General features: G+C 45.1%; 1 protein-coding gene across 1 annotated transcript in view; it reads left to right on the forward strand.

The window, feature by feature from the left end:
• MTUS2 (microtubule associated scaffold protein 2) overlaps positions 1–19,039 on the forward strand; it is a 479,820-nt gene that overhangs the window by 441,796 nt on the left and 18,985 nt on the right. Inside the window, exons 9-10 of the mRNA XM_075919208.2 lie at positions 1,491–1,705; positions 13,837–13,942. Coding sequence (XP_075775323.2) covers positions 1,491–1,705; positions 13,837–13,942 — 321 coding nt within the window. The remainder of the gene's footprint in view (positions 1–1,490; positions 1,706–13,836; positions 13,943–19,039) is intronic.

The raw sequence follows: 19,039 nt of genomic DNA on the forward strand, positions 1-19,039 counted from the left end.
ACAGAGCCAGGAAGGAGGAAGGCAAAAGAGCCAGCAGCACCCTTGCCACACGGGGCCGGGAGCCAGTCGGCAGAGCCGGCAACCTCCTTGCTATGTGGGACGAGGAGCTGGCAGAACCACTCTTTAATGCTACATCTACACAGCTTCCCTCTTTCACAAAAGCCTATGCAAATGAAGTGTGGATTAGCATATTGTTATGCTTCATTTGCATAATTAATTAGGAGCCCTTTTTGCACAAAAAATGAAAAAATGAGGAAGAACAGCTCTTGTGCAAGAGGGGGTTTTTGCACAAAAAGGTGCTGTGTAGATAACAAAAACCTCTTGTGCAAAAAAGGCTCCTAATTAATTATGCAAATGAAGTGTGGCAATATGCTAATTTGTGCCTCATTTGCATAGGCTTTGTGGTAGAGGGAAGCTGAGTAGATGTAGCCTTGATGTTTAATATTCACAACACAACTTAACACTCTTAACTTAATGATTAACCAGTTAACTGATTAGAAGGGATTTTACATCCCTACTTGAGAGATCTCAAAAAATTTATCAAGCTTGCTCTTTCAGTGACTTCTCAGCTTGAATCCAAACTAGATTTAGAAGCTGATTGGGATGACTTTCTGATAGTGCAGATGGATGAAGATGACAAAGAATGATCCACACCACTGGTGTACTTAGAGCTTTGGAACAATACCTCTATGCTTCTACAGGCAAATTCAGCCCTGGTCTAAGCAAATTAAAGTTTGTTGATTTCACTGGCACTTGTGTTGGAGTTCTACCCAGTTATACCAGTTCTGATGTGGCCCATCAGCTCAGAGGAATAATAATAATGATGGAACATGAGAGTATAAATCCCACCATGGTTTGTTGCCTAATTGTTGCTCTTTCATTTATATTCTCTAGGTCCATAGAACATACGAGCCAGTTAATACGAAAATAACTTTAAAAAGTGGGCATTTATTTCTTCAAGGTCTTCTTCTTTGTATGTGATTTGTTGCTGAATCAGGTCTGTGCTGTTTAGTTTCTTTCCAGGCTCCAGTTTTTCATGTAGATAGAATAATTTGTAACTGTGTTTCAACAGAGAGCAATAGCAATCCACTTCTATTAATTATTGTTAGACAAAGCATAAAAAACAGAATCCGAAAACAGAAACACAGATGATGGCACTGGAAAGCTAGAGTAACACCTATGACGTCAATGGAGTTGCCTTCCCTAAGGCTCCGCAGAATGCCTTGTTAAATCTGTATTGTGAGCTGAAGTGTCTGTGTGTGTGTGTGTGTGTGTGTGTGTGTGTGTGTGTGTGTGTGTGTGTGTGTGTGTGTAAATCATTTCTGTATCTACTGCAACTTTATCGTTTCTTGTTTAATACAGATAGCATTGTGGTGGTGACCTTCTGTGCTAATGCAGTACAAATGCAGACCAACAGGATGGTCCTGGCCTCACAGAGAAAAAAATGTGAGGTCTCAGTCCTTACCAATTGGGCTTTCTTCTCTCCACAGCCCTCAACACATCAAGATGTGAGAAATTACAAAAAGAGAAGGAGGAACTGGAGAGGAGGTTTGAGGAGGAGGTGAGGCAGCTTCATTGGCAACAGCAAGAAGAGCTGCATGCCCTTGAGGCAAGGTTGCAGTTGCAGTACAGTGGCAAAATGGACCTCTTGCAAGAGGAACACAGACTTCAACTTGCGAGGATCAAGTGTGAGCACCAGGAACAGGTCAGCCTTAATTTATTCCTGTTAGTGGGACAGAGCAATGCAATTACAATGCAGGTGGCTGGTCAGCTAAATGCTGGGACCTTCTCCAGTGAGAAGACACTGGTAACAAACTGATAACTATCAGAAGACCCAGGTTTCTTATCCTTTCTAGTCTAAAGAAAAATACATGCTTCTGACTGTGCTATGCCTTTCATTCACACACCCTGAAGTGCTTTGCAAATAACTCACTTGTGTGGTACCAATTGTAAACATTGGGGCACATCCACCACTCACATTCACAATGAGCAGTACTTTATTCCCATTGATTTGAATGAATCTGCATGTGAAGTAAGATATGACTCACCAAAAATAAAGAGACCAAAATCTTGCCCATTGATATTTCAAATGCCATATAAAGTGGGGCAAAGAGCAATGAAGTGACTTCCCCATCAGCACATGTGTTGTCAGTGATACAGAATAAAATCCCAGTTTCCTAACTTCTTTGGTTCTACCATTAGCCACTATTGCCTCTAACTGAGCACATAACTTTGACCATGAGCTGCAAATATTTCTCCTGCTTTTGTTTCCTATGTAGATGAGATTACTTAGCATATATTATTTTAGCCTTATTTTTAATAAGTTAACTCAATATCCAATTAAACTCACCATGGGTACGTCTCCACTGAATCCCTAGTTCGGACTAGGGATGCAAATGGAGATGACCGAAGTAGTTAATGAAGCGGGGATTTAAATATCCCGCCCTTCATTAACATGATCTCACCGGTGCACTAGTTCAAATCACAGCTGATTCGAACCAGGAGGTGCACGCCGGGACGCATTAGTTCAGACTAAAGTCCTTAGTCCGAACTAATGTTACTCCTCATTTTTACCTAACCCTAACCCTAACTCTCATTTTTTTCATTTTTGCATAAGGATCTTGTGCAAAAAGGGGTTTTTGCGCAAAACGGACACATCCACACTGCTTGTCTTCACGCAAAAATCTCTTGCACAAAACAGATTGGAAGAGATTATGCAAAAGAAGCACGAGAAAATGCTAATGAGCGCTTCATTTGCATTGCCTCTGCCTCAAAAAAGTGTAGTGTAGACATAGACTGAATGATCTTGGGGAAGTCACCTAACTTTTCTGGCTCTGATCCTTGTATCTTGTGTAGTCATTTGCAATTATGTGAGGGGGATATAAAGCTGACTTGGCCCAATGGTAAATGACTAACGATAATGGTGCAAGATATGGAGACTGTGACCCAATGTCTCTGAGCTCACCTATCTGGAATGAGTGTAGGATATTGTTCACCTTCTGTACCTAGTGTATTGTAAACCAGATTGAGATCCTGGGAAGCAAGTACAAAGTGGGGAGATTATTTTATTTTGATCAAATGGTTCCTTATGGAAGTTCAGAGTGTTGGTCTGGAAGAGCTGGGGTGCTGCCCCACATTATGTTGCTATCTGTTGTCCTGTCATCCGAATTGAAGACAGAGAAGGAAAGTGGTGGAAAACATGCATCGAGGACTCACAGCCAGAGGGGCTGCTCGAGTTGATAGGATTAGAACTGGTCAGGAAACAGTCTTCCTGTCCAGGAAAAACTGTCAAGGTTTCAGAAATCGTGTTGAAATTGAGACCTTCCAAAAGTAGGGAGACAGTAAGAGAGGCATCCTAAAATAGCCAGTAGCCCTGTGGCTAGGGCACTCCCTTGCAACATGGGCCAGATAGAAGACCCCATTCTCAATCCTGACTAGCTCTAGCCAGAATAACTGAATAGCCACAAGCTCTCAAGTGTAGCTTAACACTGAGAAGGGAGTTGCTGGCAAAATGAAGCTTTTTTTTCTCTGGCTGTGTCTACACTGCACCCCTTTTCTGGAAAAGGGATGCAGATTAGACACTTCAGAATTGCAAATCCCCCGCGGCATTTGCATTTACATGGCTGCCGCTTTTTTCCGGCTTGGGGTTTTTGACTGAGAAGCGCCAGTCTAGACGCAATTTTCCGGAGAATAAGCCCTTTTCCAGGCTTGAAAGTAGGAATAAGGGATCCTCCAGGAAAGGACTTATTCTCCGGAAAATCGCGTCTAGACTGGCGCTTTTCTCCGGCAAAAACCCTGAGCCGGAAAAAAGCGGCAGCCATGTAAATGCAAATGCTGCGGGGGATATATAAATCCCCCGTGGATTTGCAATTCTGAAGTGTCTAATCTGCATCCCTTTTCCGGAAAAGGGGTGCAGTGTAGACACAGCCCCAAGGAATATACATAGAATACCCGTCTTCCTGCATTTCTGCCTGAAGGTGTTTGCTCTCATGTTTATTTTTTCACATGGTTGATGAACTGATTATCTCTCATGGCAGATGCTAGTTAAGGTCTTTATTAACGATAGTTTCCTTCAGTCTGCTATGTAAGATTTGTTTCCTTTATGGTGGATGGGAGTGTTCTTGCTGGGTTTTAGCCATGAATCTCTAAATCCTTTTGTAGTTATTGATCTTTAATCCTTCCCAATTGTCCCTGTTTTACCCAATATGTCTGTCTGAGCATTGATTTCCTGGTGTGTGATAGGAACTGCTGTGAAAGGCAATTGTGAACGTGTGGAGTAAATATGCCAAAGGGTCTTTGTGCTTTAAGCTGCAGAATTTCCTTATCTTCTCTCTTAATCGTTTCCCATCTTTATTTAACCATACCTCTTGTTGGTTTTTACCTTTTTATGTTGTCATTGTTGGGTAAAGATGTCTTGTTGTGAGATCTAGGAACTATCAGACATTACTGATTGCTCAGGAGCTCTTAGTTGAGGCTTTCAGTTGATGAGGATTTAAGCTTTGGGTTTTGTTCTGGCTTTGTTTGGGTTTTGTTCATTTTCTTTGGAGTGCTGTGTTTCTATTTATTTTTTGGGCAGCTCTGATTGATATTGGGCAGAATGGTGCTTTGCTCTTACTCTGGTTGTATAATAAAATGACTCAAGTAAGACAGTCTGTTATGGTTGGCTCCAACTCATAGACTCATAGGCTACGTCTACACTGGCCCCTTTTCCGAAAGGGGCATGCTAATTTTCAACTTCAGAATAGAGAAATCCGCGGGGGATTTAAATATCCCCCGCGGGATTTAAATAAAGATGTCCGCCGCTTTTTTCCGGCTTGGGGAAAAGCCGGAAAAAAGCGTCTAGACTGGCCCGATCCTCCGGAATAAAGCCCTATTCCGGAGGATCTCTTATTCCTACTTTGAAGGGCTTTATTCCGGAGGATCGGGCCAGTCTAGATGCTTTTTTCCGGCTTTTCCCCAAGCCGGAAAAAAGCGGCGGACATCTTTATTTAAATCCCGCAGGGGATATTTAAATCCCCCGCAGATTTCCCTATTCTGAAGTTGAAAATTAGCATGCCCCTTTTGGAAAAGGGGCCAGTGTAGACGTAGCCATCGACTTTAAGGTCAGAAGGGACCATTATGATCATCTAGTCTGACCCCCTGCACAGTGCAGGCCACAGAATCTCACCCACCCCTCTCAGAATAATCCTCTCACCTATGTCTCAGATATTGAAGCCTTCAAATACTTTGAAGGCCCCAAGATGCAGAGAATCCTCCAGCTGTGATCTGTGCCCCATGCTACAGAGGAAGGCAAAAAACCTCCAGGGTCTCTGCCAATCTACCCTGGAGGAAAATTCCTTCCCGACTCCAAATATGGCAATCAGCTAAACCCTGAGCATGTGGGCAAGACTCACCAGCCAGACACCCAGAAAGTTCTCTATAGTAACTCCATTGACCTATTTCCCACTGATAATGAATGGTCAATTAGTTACCAAGATCATGTTCTCAAACCATCCCCTTATCATAGAACTGGAAGAGACATCAGAAGGCATCAAGTCCAGCCCCCTGCTCTAGGCAGGACCAATCCCATCTAAATCAACCCGGCCAGGGCTTTGTCAAGACGGGACTTAAACACCTCTAGGGATGGAGACTCCACTACTTCCCTAGGTAACCCATTCCAGTGCTTCACCACCCTCCTAGTGAAATAGTTTTTCCTAATATCCAACCTGGACCTCTCCCACCATAACTTGAGACCATTGCTCCTTGTTCTGCCCTCTGTCACCACTGAGAACAGCCTCTCTCCATCCTCTTTGGAACCTCCCTTCAGGAAGTTGAAGGCTGCTATCATATCCTCCCTCACTCTTCGCTTCTCCAGACTAAACAGACCCAACTCCCTCAGCCTCTCCTCATAAGTCATGCGCTCCAGCCCCCTAATTTTGGTTGCCCTCCGCTGGACCTTCTCCAATGCGTCCTCATCCTTTTTGTAGTGGGGGGCCCAGAACTGGACACAATACTCCAGATGTGGCCTCACCAATGCCGAATAAAGGGGAATAATGACATCTCTGGATCTGCTGGCAGTGCTCCTCTTAATGCAACCTAATATGCCATTAGCCTTCTTAGCTACAAGGGCACACTGTTAACTCATATCCATCTTCTCATCCACTGTAATCCCCAGGTCCTTTTCTGCAGAACTGCTATTTAGCCATTCAATCCCCAGCCTGTAACAATGCTTGGGATTCTTCCATCCCAAGTGCAGAACTCTACACTTGTCCTTGTTGAACCTCATCAGATTTCTTGTGGCCCAATCCTCCAATTTGTCTAAGTCATTCTGGACCCTATCTCTGCCCTTAAGCGTATCTACCTCTCCCCCCAGCTTAGTGTCATCCGCAAACTAGCTGAGGGTGCAATCCATCCCCTCATCCAGATCATTAATAAAGATGTTGAACAAAACCGGTCCTAGAACCGATCCTTGGGGCACTCCACTAGAAACCGACCGCCATCCTGACATCGAGCCATTGATCACTACTCGCTGGGCCCGGCCTTCTAGACATCTTTCTATCCATTGCCAGCTAAAGCAACAGAAGTAAATCCTCCTGTCTTTTTGCCTGACACTCCTCTTTACTCCCTACTCTGGATCTTTGTCCTCCCACAATCAGTAAAAATCCTTTCACTCCTTTGCATGTGTCATTGGTCAGGAGAGGATACAGGGATGGGGGGAGGTAGCCTGAAGGAGCTGTGCTGCCTAAGTGGAAGTTGAGACCCCCTTGGTAACCATGAGGTCCATCTTTGCTATCCTCATTCATCTTAGGGATCCGTTGTGTTTGTAGGCTCCAGCCCCTACCCTCTCCTCCACTCCCAAATCTTCCCACAAGAGGGAACAATCATCTAGGAAGCACTGGAATGTCAAACTACTGGTGGGTTTTGCTGGTATTTTAGAAGAACTGGTCAGAACATGCTCCACAAAATATATATTCATTGATTTACCATGTTTGTCCAGCTCGAACCATCTCATAGAGATGTTTTGATTTTGACTAAGGTTTTGCCTGAAAGCTTTATTGAGGACCATGGATCTCTGGTCACTTCTGAAGAGGGAGAGAGAGTGACTCCAATGCAGAACCTGAGCTTTTCAGTCTGAAAATGGATGTTTTGACACAAGCCCACAAATGAAAAGAAACTTTGAAACCTCAAAAGTTGTTGTGAAACAGAATTGTCACCCTCCAGCCTGCTCTAAATTTTGTCTGCCTGTGGGGTTTTTCCTGGGAATGTGACATCGGGGCCATTCCCACTGCAGGGGCAGGAACAGGGGCTGATCCTGTGTACATATAACAGCAAAAGCTATATGTGGGGGTAGCTTACCCCAGGTGGTTTGAATGCAGATAACATGGGTAAGAATAGTGTTGGAGACAGCTCAGCATGGATTTCAGAGTAGGCTAAAGAGCTGAGTACATAGTCAGAGTCTACGTGGGGTATGTCTACACTACAGCGCTAATTAGAACTAACTTAATTCGAATTAGTTAATTCGAACTAAGCTAATTCGAACTAGTGCATCTAGACTACTGAGTGGACCACTGAGTGGACCCTGAACTGAGGTTAAGGATGGCCGGAAGCAGTGCCGGCAGGGCATCAGATTAGGACTTAGAGTGTGGAGCTGCTGCCTCAGGATAGCCGAGGGCTGTGCTTAAAGGGACCCGACCCCCACCCCGGACAGACAGTTCTCAGGGGTTCCCCGCTTGCAAAGCAGTCCTGTCTTGGAGTGCCCTGAGTGCCCACACTGGGCACATCACAGCACTCGGCCATCAGCCCGGCTGCACTTGCCGCAGGCTGCCATCCGAGGGAGACGGGGGTCAATCAAGGGGCTCGTACCCCATTCCTCCCTCACCTCCTTCCACTTACCCCTCCCTAACCCCCCTTCCTGATGTACAAAATAAAGGACACGTGTGTTCAAAAATAGAAACTCTCTTTATTGAACAAAACTGGGGGAGACTGGGAAAAGGAGGTGGGAGAGGGGAAGAGAGAGGGTGGGAGAGGGGAGGGCAACTAAAATGATCAGGGGTTTGGAACAGGTTCCATATGAAGAGAGGCTAAAGAGACTGGGACTTTTCAGCTTAGAAAAGAGGAGACTGAGGGGGGATATGATAGAGGTCTATAAAAGCATGAGTGGTGTGGAGAGGGTGCATAAAGAAAAGTTATTCGTTAGTTCCTATAATAGAAGGACTAGAGGACACCAAATTAAATGAATGGGTAGCAGGCTTCAAACTAATAACAGAAAGTTCTTCTTCACAAAGCAAAGAGTCAACCTGTGGAACTCCTTGCTGCAGGAGGCTGTGAAGGCTAGAACTAGAACAGAGTTTAAAGAGAAGTTAGATAAAGTCATGGAGGTTGGGTCCATGGAGTGCTATTAGCCAGGGGGTAGAAATGGTGTCCCTGGCCTCTGTTTGTGGTAGGCTGGAGATGGATGGCACGAAACAAATGGCTTGGTCATTGTCTTTGGTCCGTCCCCTCCAGGGTCCCTAGTTTTGGCTGCTGTTGACAGACAGGCTACTGGGCTAGATGGACCTTTGGTCTGACCCAGTACGGCCATTCTAAGCCAGGGCTCAGGGCCGGGGATCTCAGTGGACCACCTTGATTTTCATGCACATCTGCTCCTGGGTTGCCAGGCTGGCAGCTATCCTGCCTTAGATGGCCACTTTCCTGTGCCTAGTGCAGAGGTCGTGGATGAGGTCCACGATCTCCGCACTAGACCAGGCGGGCGCCCGTCTCTTGCGGACCCGGGCAGGCTCCCGGGAGCCGCCAGCCTGGTCCCGGGAAGAGGCAGAGGGCTGGGTGGCAGCAGGTGGCTGGCTCGAGCCGTGCCAGGTGCAGGGTCTGCTGGCTGGGTGCTGGCAGGCTTGCACCTGGCACGGGCAACGTAGTCAGCCTATGCCCCTTTAAGGGCTCCGGGGCCGGGTGGGGGGCAGACGAGTTTCCCTGGTGGTGCCCAGAATGGCCACCAGGGAAAGCTGGGGAGGGCTAGCCTCCCACTAGTTCGAATTAAGTGGCTACGCAGCCCTTAATTCGAACTAGCTAATTCGAACTAGGTGTTAGTCCTCATAAAATGAGGTTTACCTAGTTTGAATTAAGCGCTCTGCTAGTTCGAATTAAGTTCGAACTAGCGGAGCACTAGTGTAGCGCCTATCAAAGTTAATTCGAACTAACGTCTGTTAGTTCAAATTAACTTTGTAGTGTAGACATACCCCTTCAGACTCATACTACTGACACTGAAGCCCCATGCTACGCTGTCTTCACTGCTGTTGTCACCTGCACTAGGTGGAACCAAGCTGGCTTGGGTAGGCTAGCCTGCATACAGTGTTTGCTACCTAGACCTCTCCTTCCTGTTTCTCAACATGCTTTCATTTTCCCATAGCTGCATCAGGGGGTGTTGACTCACAGCCTGATCCTGTGCAGCACGGAGCTCTCGCAGTTTAAAGTCTTGTACTGAACTTAAGCAACACGCAGTCCTTGTGCTCTGTATAGAGTGATTTGCATCTTGTGCTCGTGAAGGGCAGCAGCAGTAGGAAAGCCCATTGAAAATGTGTGACTGAATGCACCTCAGCACCCATGTATCTGATCTATACTATATATCCCCCAGGGCTGTATATTTCACATTACAATGTATTGTCTTATGTTGCATCATACAAAGGAGACAACTTTTATTTTCCTATCTACTTTATCATATAACCACTGTCTATTGTTGGAGACATGGGCAGCTCTGAGCTCTGAAGAAGGGCTCTCTAAGTGGGAAAGCTTGTGTCAGTGAAAGATATTACCTCGTCTCTCTTAGCATAGGGACATTAATGGCCTTTTCCATGTCATGGGTCAGAACAGTCGACCTCACCCCAAACAGATTCAGGTTGTGAATGGTAGCCACTATGAAAAAGATAATACTTTGCTCTTATCTCATTCAAGGGCTGCAGGGTCCCATACAAAAATACAAATTAGTCTTCAGAGCTGTTAGTCCAGCACTTTTCAAAAACATTCAGTGTGTGTATACAGAGCAACCATAGGTTGAAATAAGCTACACAATTTGAGTGATGCAAATTGCATAGCTTATTTCGAGTCAATTATGAAATAACCCACTATTCTGAAATGTCCCTTACTCCTTGTGAAATGAGGTTTACAGGGATGTTGGAAGAGCGAGCCCGTTATATTTTGAAATAACAGGCTTGCTGTTAACATGCGGGATAGCTGTTTCGGAATACCTCCGACATAGTGCTGCAGTGTAGACGGAGCCTAAGTTTAATCATGATTTTTTTAAAAAAAACAAAGTAAAGTTGTGTTCCAGGTTTTCAGACATTTTCCTAATGATCTTACCCATATATTGCACTCTCCAGCTCATTACACTTCTCCAGTTTGGGCCTCCTCTCAACCAACATTCACTCATCAATAGATGAATTAATAAATTTCATGGAGGCTGGGTCCATCAGTGGCTGTTAGCCACAATGGTTAAGGATGCAACCCCATAGCCTGGGTGTCCCAAAGCCTCTCATAGTAAGAAGATACAATTGAACAACAAGGGATGAGTCACTCAGTGGTTGCCCTCTTCTGTTCACTCCCTCTGAAGAACAAGGCACTGTCTGCTGTCGGAAGAATGATCATCTGGACCAGGGTCTGGCCGCAGTGAGGCCATTCGTATGTTCTTAAGCCTTTTAACTCCTGAGTGAGGTAGTTATTAAGTGGAAAAATGAGGATACATAGAGATTAAGTGACTTAGTCAAAATTACAGAGCAATTCAAGGGTAGAACTAAGATTAGAACCCAGGAGACATGATTCCATGTGCTAAAAAATCTGTCTAATATGAAAAGTGGCCAAGGAGGCCTCACTGGGAGAATAAATAAAGGGATCCAGGAGGGGAGTGGGTATAGAGTCAGAAATGTAGGCTGGGCAAGTCCATGCAGAAAACTGAAAACTAGCTTTTTGTCTTTACTGAGAGGAAACCTGCCAGTGAAGCTGGCGGAGAAGGGAACTCCACCACTTGTGTCCTAGATCTTGAAACATTAGGGGGTTAGCACAGTCATTCCAATGAAGTATTGTTCATACAGAAAACCAGCAAGGCATGAATAAAGATTTAAGTAAGGGCAAGGTAAAGAATTCTGGCAACATTTCAGAGGTGGTCATAGACTGACATACCCCCAAACAGAACCTGCCTACTAGCAGAAGGGGTTGATGATCTTTATACTCCATAACCAGCTCACTGAGCTACCCAGCTGTCTTCTCACTCATACGTTATATCTCCTCTCAGCAACTAAATCCCACTTTGTTTTATGAATAATTCTTAAACATAGCACAGTCTCTTCTCATGTTATCATCATGACAAATTTGTATAATTTCAGATTCCAAACTTAAATGTATGTTTTTCATTCTAAATGTAAATCTTATCTAATTTAAATAGAAATTTGGCACTGGTGGCTGAGATATTTTGAATGGTTAAATATAGTAAAACACTTATTTTTATCCACACTAGTTCTGCGCCTCTCTTCGTTTTGTAATCTAACATTAAGGGTAAATAAAACAGCTGTGTGCATGAAGCAGCTTCACAGTGAACAGCTGTTTCACTATAAAAAATACAATTGTTTGATACACCACATTACAGAACAACACAAGGGAACAGGTTTGATTAGGGAACACAATCACTATAACTCCCATAGCCCAGAAGAGCAAGTGATGTATAGTTCTTCATGTGTGGCAAGCAGAAAATTACTCTGAAGGAGGCTGGAGGACCCAGGAAATTGGAAACGGGATACAGATCTTTTCAGCATTAGGTCATTGAGTCAATAGTGACAAGGTCTCACTCCCATCTGATGGTTTTTCATTCGCCTGTTATGCTGTGACTTGATGGTCCTAGTCCATTTCCTCTAGGGCAGTTGTCCAAATCATTGAAAAGCACCATTGCAACTGATACTAAATGCCATCATTGGAGACTGAAGCCTAGTCTACACTAACCTTCCCCTGTGAATCTAATGTATGTCACTTCAGCGACCCAAATAGCATAGCTGAAGTCAATGTACTTACCGTGGCATCTTGCATGCAGTAAGGTTGACAGGGGCTGCTCTCTTGTCAACACTGGCTACTCTTCTTGTCCTGATGGAGTACCAGCTTTTACAGGAGAGCGCTCGGAGATCAATTGATCACATCTAAGCAGACATGATAAATTGATAGCCGGGTGGATCGATATCTGCAGCATCAATTCCCAGCATAGAGAAGGCAAGCCCTATGGTCTGAACAACTGTGAAGACTAAACAAAAGAGATGGTTCCCACACTCCAGGTCAGAACAATTTGGAGAAGCTTGTCTTGTGCCAGTTTTTGGGAACACTAAGTGCACTCAAAATATAAAGTATGAGGGGAACCACCAATAAAAGAAATTGAAGTGATTCCAGAGACTTATGCAGTAGATCAGCATTGTCACAAGAAACGGTAGCAGTAGAGTCTTTGCAATAGTTAATTAGAATGAGAGAGTGATTATTTGTCACCAAACAAATATTCAAAAGGTTGTGGCTGTTTTTCTAGATTTGTTTAAACAGTACTGTGGGACACCAGCAGATGTATGATCCAGTCCCATCATATTTGATATGATGTGCCTCTCTGCTGCTGAGAATGAATCTCAGGTAAATTAAGAGGTCTTGATCCTATGTGATTTAGTCAGAAAAGAACTCCTATGGAGTTATATTGTATTCAAATATAATGAATACATTATTCTTTTGTATCATTATCATATACAAAATAAACCAATGTGCAATCCATCAATGGGATCTGAAAAATAAAGTGCACATTGTTGAACTACTTTTGTAATATATTAACCTCCGTGGCTATTCAGCCACTGGATTGGCTTAATACCACAGGCACATAATTGTCTTTGTATTCTCACTATTGGGTCTCTTGAACATAGCAAGAAACATTAGGGATCTGGCTATATCTTCTCCATAGGCCCTGTAACAAAAGATACAAAGGAACGATTCTCCTTGCACAAAAACAACAGGTATCCGATCTGAGTGTAGATAGTGGGAAGATTTCCTGTTCCATATATTATCATGTAGCTTTTGTCGTTGTTGTTTGCGTCAGAAAGTTACTGCACTGACTGAAACAATAGGAAAGCTTGCAGTGATCAGGAAGAGAAGAAGGGAAACTTTCTGATTTCAGGGGCATCTCAATTATTTATTTCTTCACCAACCTGAAAATGCTTGTGCATATATTAATAAAGGGTATAATTGACTTACTGGGACTAGATTAATAAGCATATGAGCACTTAAGATAGGAATAGGGGTTTGTAATGATGATTCTCTAAATAATTATTGTTCAATTCACAAATTGTTGTTCCAATAGCTACTGTTTTCAGAGTTTTTCTATTAATTCATAAATCTTTTTGGCATCTTCCACTGAGGTTAATTCAAAGTCTTAACATGAAAATAATTATAAGATATCTCACAATTGTGTCTGTTTATCTGATCATATGGGAGAGTCTGGTTAGTTAATAACATTTCTGCTTATGCGATGCTGAGGTTTCTGAGCACATAAATAGCTTTAGCAAATGACAGATTTTCAACCTGTGTTTTGGTTTTTTTTTTTTTTTAAATACCACTATTGTTGCCATTAAGTTGTGAGAACAACAAAGCAGGCTGCAGTGTCCAGAAGCCATCACTCAAGGAGTTGAAATACTCTTTCTGCAACTGATCATTGCACTTGATAACATAAGGATTGTTGTTCTCAGTCCATATTCTCTGTAATTTCCCAGTTACTGGTGTTTTCTGATAGTTCCTCCTGCTGGTACTCTGTAGCACTAATAGTTTTCTGTCCATAACTTCATTTTGCTGTCTTTTGAACAGGTGGAAGATATTTCAGCCACTCATGAAGCTGCGATATCAGAGATGGAAAACAGTCACACTGATGCCATTGCAGTACTCCAGGAGGAGCATGACAACAAAGTTCAAGGTAATCCTGGGACACTTACACATGCAGAGCCTTCTTACTCCTAAAGTTGGGAGTGCTATGAGATAGGCTTGACGCTCCTTAATCCTGAGCAGATGATAAGATTGCAGTTGGCTGGTAACCCTGCCCCTCCAGCGTGCGAATGAATTCTCACTATATAGTTGCACAGTGCGGAGGGGACACAGTAGTGATTCACAGTAATTCAGATTGAAACTCTGAAACCTTAATCAGCATCTTTGCTGCCAAGGATGAGAGCAGGAAAGCACCTTCGTACATGCATGATGCTTAAGTTAGGGTTTGACTAGCAAAGGAAGAACCCATGCCCAGGGCCATCCCTAGCGGGGTGTAGGGCCTGAGACAACTCCACCCTGACCCCATCCCACTTCTTCCTGCCCCTGCTCTGCCCATGCCCTGTCACCACTCCATCTCATCCTCCAAGTCTCTCTCCCTGCTCCACCTCTTCCCATCCCTGCTCTGCCCCCTCCCTGCCTCCATTCCACTTGTTCTCCCAAGCCCCCTCCACCAAGAGACTATGGGAGCTGGCAGAATGGAGCAGGCTGGGGGCAGGTTGCTCTATTCCCACTGCCATTGGTGAGTGCAAGGGTGGGTCCCTGCTGCCAGTGTCAGGCCACCCCTAATCTCCCAGGCTGCCCTTGGCCCTGTGCATCCCTGTCCCCCAAGGCAGGGCAATTATTCTGAACCATCCTATGGATGGGATGGCTCAGCCCATGCCTTTCAATCGCTTCATTTACCCTGACACCCAGGCCAGAACGCAAGAGGACTCCAGTTACTCTTGATGGCAGTGTCATTGTTGTACCCATTGAAAGTGAGACTGAAACTACTAGTAAATACAAGCCAGGGAATAGCTCTGCCCTCTGCAGTCAGTGCTGCAATGGGCAGAGGCAATGGAGGTTTGATTTTGCCAGGTAAGCTAAAGGCTCTTGCTGTGGGTGCCAGCATTGCAGAATAGCTGCTCTCCAACACCTTCGCCCCGACTCCTGCTGTCCTGAGCAGCCACTACCCCCTTTAAAATGCAAGACATTGCACACACATTGTCATTGCAGGGGGCTCCCAGCAGGCACCCTGTGTCCAGCCCAGTTCAGTCACCATTTCCTCCCCTTCTTTCTGTAAAGCTGCCTGCCAGCTTTCCTGTTACCCCAGGGCCTTCGATGAGAATAATGTCGTAAGCCTGAACGTTACCGGCCAGTTGTAGGGGCTTTATTCTGATCAGCGTGGTATGTAATAGATACCTACAGCATGTGCAAATGATTTTGACCTCTGAGTAATGAAAGGACAATTGTTTTTATGGCAGCCTGCTTACAACCTTAAATTAGACATGTCAGAGCTAATGTTGAGCCAGACTCTGCAAGGTCACGCATGCCCTCCCCTCTCTAGGGCTTAATGAGAATGGAGAGGCACTACGGACCGTGTGCAGTCAGGCCCTTTGTGAAAGGAAATGTTAGTTTTAGCTAATAGTCTTAGTCAGGTGCTGAAGGATGGTGAGCATTAGCCATGGAGACAAAAGGAAGGAAATGGCTGCTTTGAAGAATGCAGATGGGCCATATTTAAAATGAAGACCCTGGTGCTCATGGTGTTGTACATTAGCCCCCCAGTGAGCAGAGTAAAACCCCTATTGAGGGAGCTGCAAAAGGAAGAGGCGAGTGCTGCGGTGCATTTCAGACAGACACTGCATGGAGGAATCCGTCATTCAGTCTGGAAGGACTGTCCTGCCGTGATCAGCAAATTGAGAATAACTCCAGGCTGAGCAGTCAGCCTCCCATAGCTTCACTGACAGCCCTCTGCCCCGCTTGGGATCGCACAGGATGAGACGTCTGCGTTATGTCAAATGAGGTTCAAATGCACGGCTCCCTGTCAAATCACTGATGGGCTAATGTACAACACCACTAAGAGTTGAATTCTGTCCATACTGGGGCTATTCCCAGGTAATGGAGATCCAGAACCTAGGGTAAAATGTTCCAAAATGTCAGTGTCTTTTGAGCCTATGTCCCAGTGTCAAGAGAGACATAGATACATAGAAGCATAAACTTCATTGAAAGTCAATGAAAATTGGGCTTCTGAGACCTGTATTTTAAAGATATGCAGATGCTGCTCTGCTCAGCACTGTAATACCTTGAGACTTGGGTTCCTAAGTCTTATTTTCAAAAGTGATCAAGGCATTAAGGAACTTAAGTTCCCGTGGCTTTCACTTTGGAAATGAGATTTACGCTCCAAAATCACTTAGTTTTTGCAGTGCTGAGCAGAGCAATGTCTAAATACCTTTTAAAATATGGGCCTAAATCTCTTTTGAAAATAGGACATATACTTCTTAGTCACTTAGACACTTTTGAAAACCCTCAGTCCTTTGCCTTCATGTTGTGTGTCCATGCAATCTGACCAGACAATCAGAACACAGGCATTTCCAAATAAAACACAAAACACATCCATTTTTTGGGTGGATTGACATTCTGTGGGTACCACCATTTCTTACACACACACACACACACACACACGGATGTGCCTAATATTTAAATTACTATGTAATGGTATGACACCCTACCTCTCATGAGCATCCTCCTGATTGAGTGTGTCTGCAGTCCTTAAATAATCCCAGCCCTGGAAATAGGCCATATCCCCAAGGCTGCCTGCCTGGAAGCAATGGTTTCACCTTCTTAGTCTGTTCTGGTCCCTAGCTCTCTAGCAGGGCCACTAAGTAGTTCAGCTCCCTTTCTGGGGGTTTATTGCTCGGCTGAGTTCAGGCCCAGCAGCCAATCAGGAGCTCTTCCTTGCTCCCTCTCTCTGCCCTTGACAGCTCTGAGCTGTCCATGGTGCTGCAGTTCCTTCTGACCAGCCAGGAATGCCCCTCTGCACTCCTCTAGCTTCCTGCTTCTCAGCTGGGGTCCACATACCCCTGGGAGTACGCAGAGGTCTTCCAGGGGGAACCTCAACCTGCTAGATATGTGCCAAATTTTACAACAAGCTGCATAAAAAGTACTAGCGTAGTCAGTAGCAAGTACAATGGCACACAATGGCTTGTTTATCCTGCTCTATATCCCATACACTGAAATGTAAGTACCATATTTATATTCCATTTGATTAATTGTATCATTATACTTTATAATTTAGTCATGGGTATTTTTGTAAAAGTCGTGAACAGGTTGTGGGCAATAAACAAAAATTTGCAACCTATGACCTGTCCGTGACTTATACTAAAAATATCTGTGATTAAATCTTGGGGCAGGGTGCTGGGGAGAGGCTGGGGGACTAGTGCTGGGGTGGGGAACCTGGCACCAGCTGCCAGGGGATGCAGACCACTGCTGCTCCAGCAAGCTGCCTGGAGGCTGCTGCCAGGGCCAGCGGACCATGTCTGCTCTGGCTGGTTGAGGGCAGAGGCTGCTTGAGTTCGCCATGCAGGGACTACTGCCAGGGACAGCAGACCTCAGCTGCTCCGTCCACCCTGAGCCCATTGCCAGGAGCCACTAGAGCTGCTGCTGTTGTTGCTGTCCCAAGGCCACCCAAGCAGCTGGCCCTGGGGTCAGCCACACTAGCTGCTCATAGAATCATAAAATACTGGAAGTGGAAGGGACCTGGAGAGGTCATCAAGTGCAGTCCCCTGGCCTCACCCCTGCAGTAGTCACAAAGGTTGTGTTAAGCCTCAGAATCCATGGCCTCCGTGACAGATGCGGAGCTCTAATTATATGGTAATAATGAGAAAGCAGTTTTTCAGTAATAGTGCGCTGCGATGCTTTTGTATTTGTAGGTCTCATTTTGTAAACAGTTGTAAAGAGAGGTGAAACTTGGGAATAGGCAAAACTAATCAGACTTCTGAAAAGTTTACAGCAGTCTGGAAAGTTGAGAGCTACTTTTCTAGCTCCAGCAAGGAATCGTCTCTGGACCTCCTTTTATATGCTCCTCCTGCAGCCTTTCTGAATGGCTGCTTCCCCTGCAGCCAATCCAGGCTGCTTGGAGGACTCCTCTAATGCTCCTTTCCTGGGATGGGGCCATGAGTATCCGGTGGCTTAGGCAGGAGAAGGCTCTGCCTTCCCAAACCTCCAGCCTGGCCCCTCCCACAGTCTGCCCCCCAGAACACATGCTGTTAGCGTACTGGGGATGGAGTGTTGCTGCCCCCAGCACCTGCCCTCCCCCATTCTCCTGGTCAGGGAGGCTGAAACCACACAACCACCTCCCCTCCCCTGGTGCTCCAAGAGCTGCGCTGTGCCCACGCTCCCCTTCCCTCTCTTCCCCTCCCCAGTGCTCCAGGGAGGCTGGGGAGTGCTCAGCGCACCACCCCACTTCTCTGCTTGGGTGCTCGGCATGCTGCCATGCCTGTTCCCCTCTCCATGGGGGATAGGGCCTCAGCAGAGGGGGCGGGGCTATAGCCCAGCCCCAGCTGCACTAACCGCCCATGGAAGGGGTGGCAAGACAGTGAGGCCTCCAGCAAGAATTCTTGGGGCCTAGTCCACTCAGTAACACTGCACTAGATTTTTCTGTTACATTTCTGAATTAATTAATATTGCTCTGGTTATAGTTCAGAACCATCTACTCTGTTAGCTGAACTGTGTTTCCTCATCCTGTAGATGGAAGATGGCTTAGTGTCTTTTAAAATGATTCCTTTTGAAAACAAAACTGTTCCCTGATTGAGGTTATCTTAAACTATTCAGCTACTTTATTTTTTAGTGATGGAACGCCAGTGTTACTAGTGAGACATGGTGCTGTCAGAAACTGTGAGAGATCTTTCCGGGCACAGGTTTCAAGTGCCCTCTTGTGGATGCAAATGGCATTTTACCAGTTAAATGTAATGAAAGCCACTTCTACTTATTCAATCACAGTTTGTTACAATCGGTTTTGTTATTTAACCACAAACAGCTTCTGATTATTAAATCACAGTTGGGTGACTTATTCCAATAATTATAAAAATAACCTTATCAGACTTATAGAGTACTTTGCAATCTTCAAAGCACAGCATACTCACTAATTAGTTACCCTGCCTAGTGTTTGTGAAGAACCTTAGGTAAATAATCTTTCACATAGCTTTGCTGATGGGGAGCTGGAGCCATACAAGAGATTTAAGGCCCAAACTTAATACTGCCCACTCATTTGGGG

Source organism: Pelodiscus sinensis, chromosome 1 (assembly GCF_052426305.1).
Source record: "Pelodiscus sinensis isolate ZL-2025 chromosome 1, ASM5242630v1, whole genome shotgun sequence".
NCBI classification, from domain to species: Eukaryota; Metazoa; Chordata; order Testudines; family Trionychidae; genus Pelodiscus; species Pelodiscus sinensis.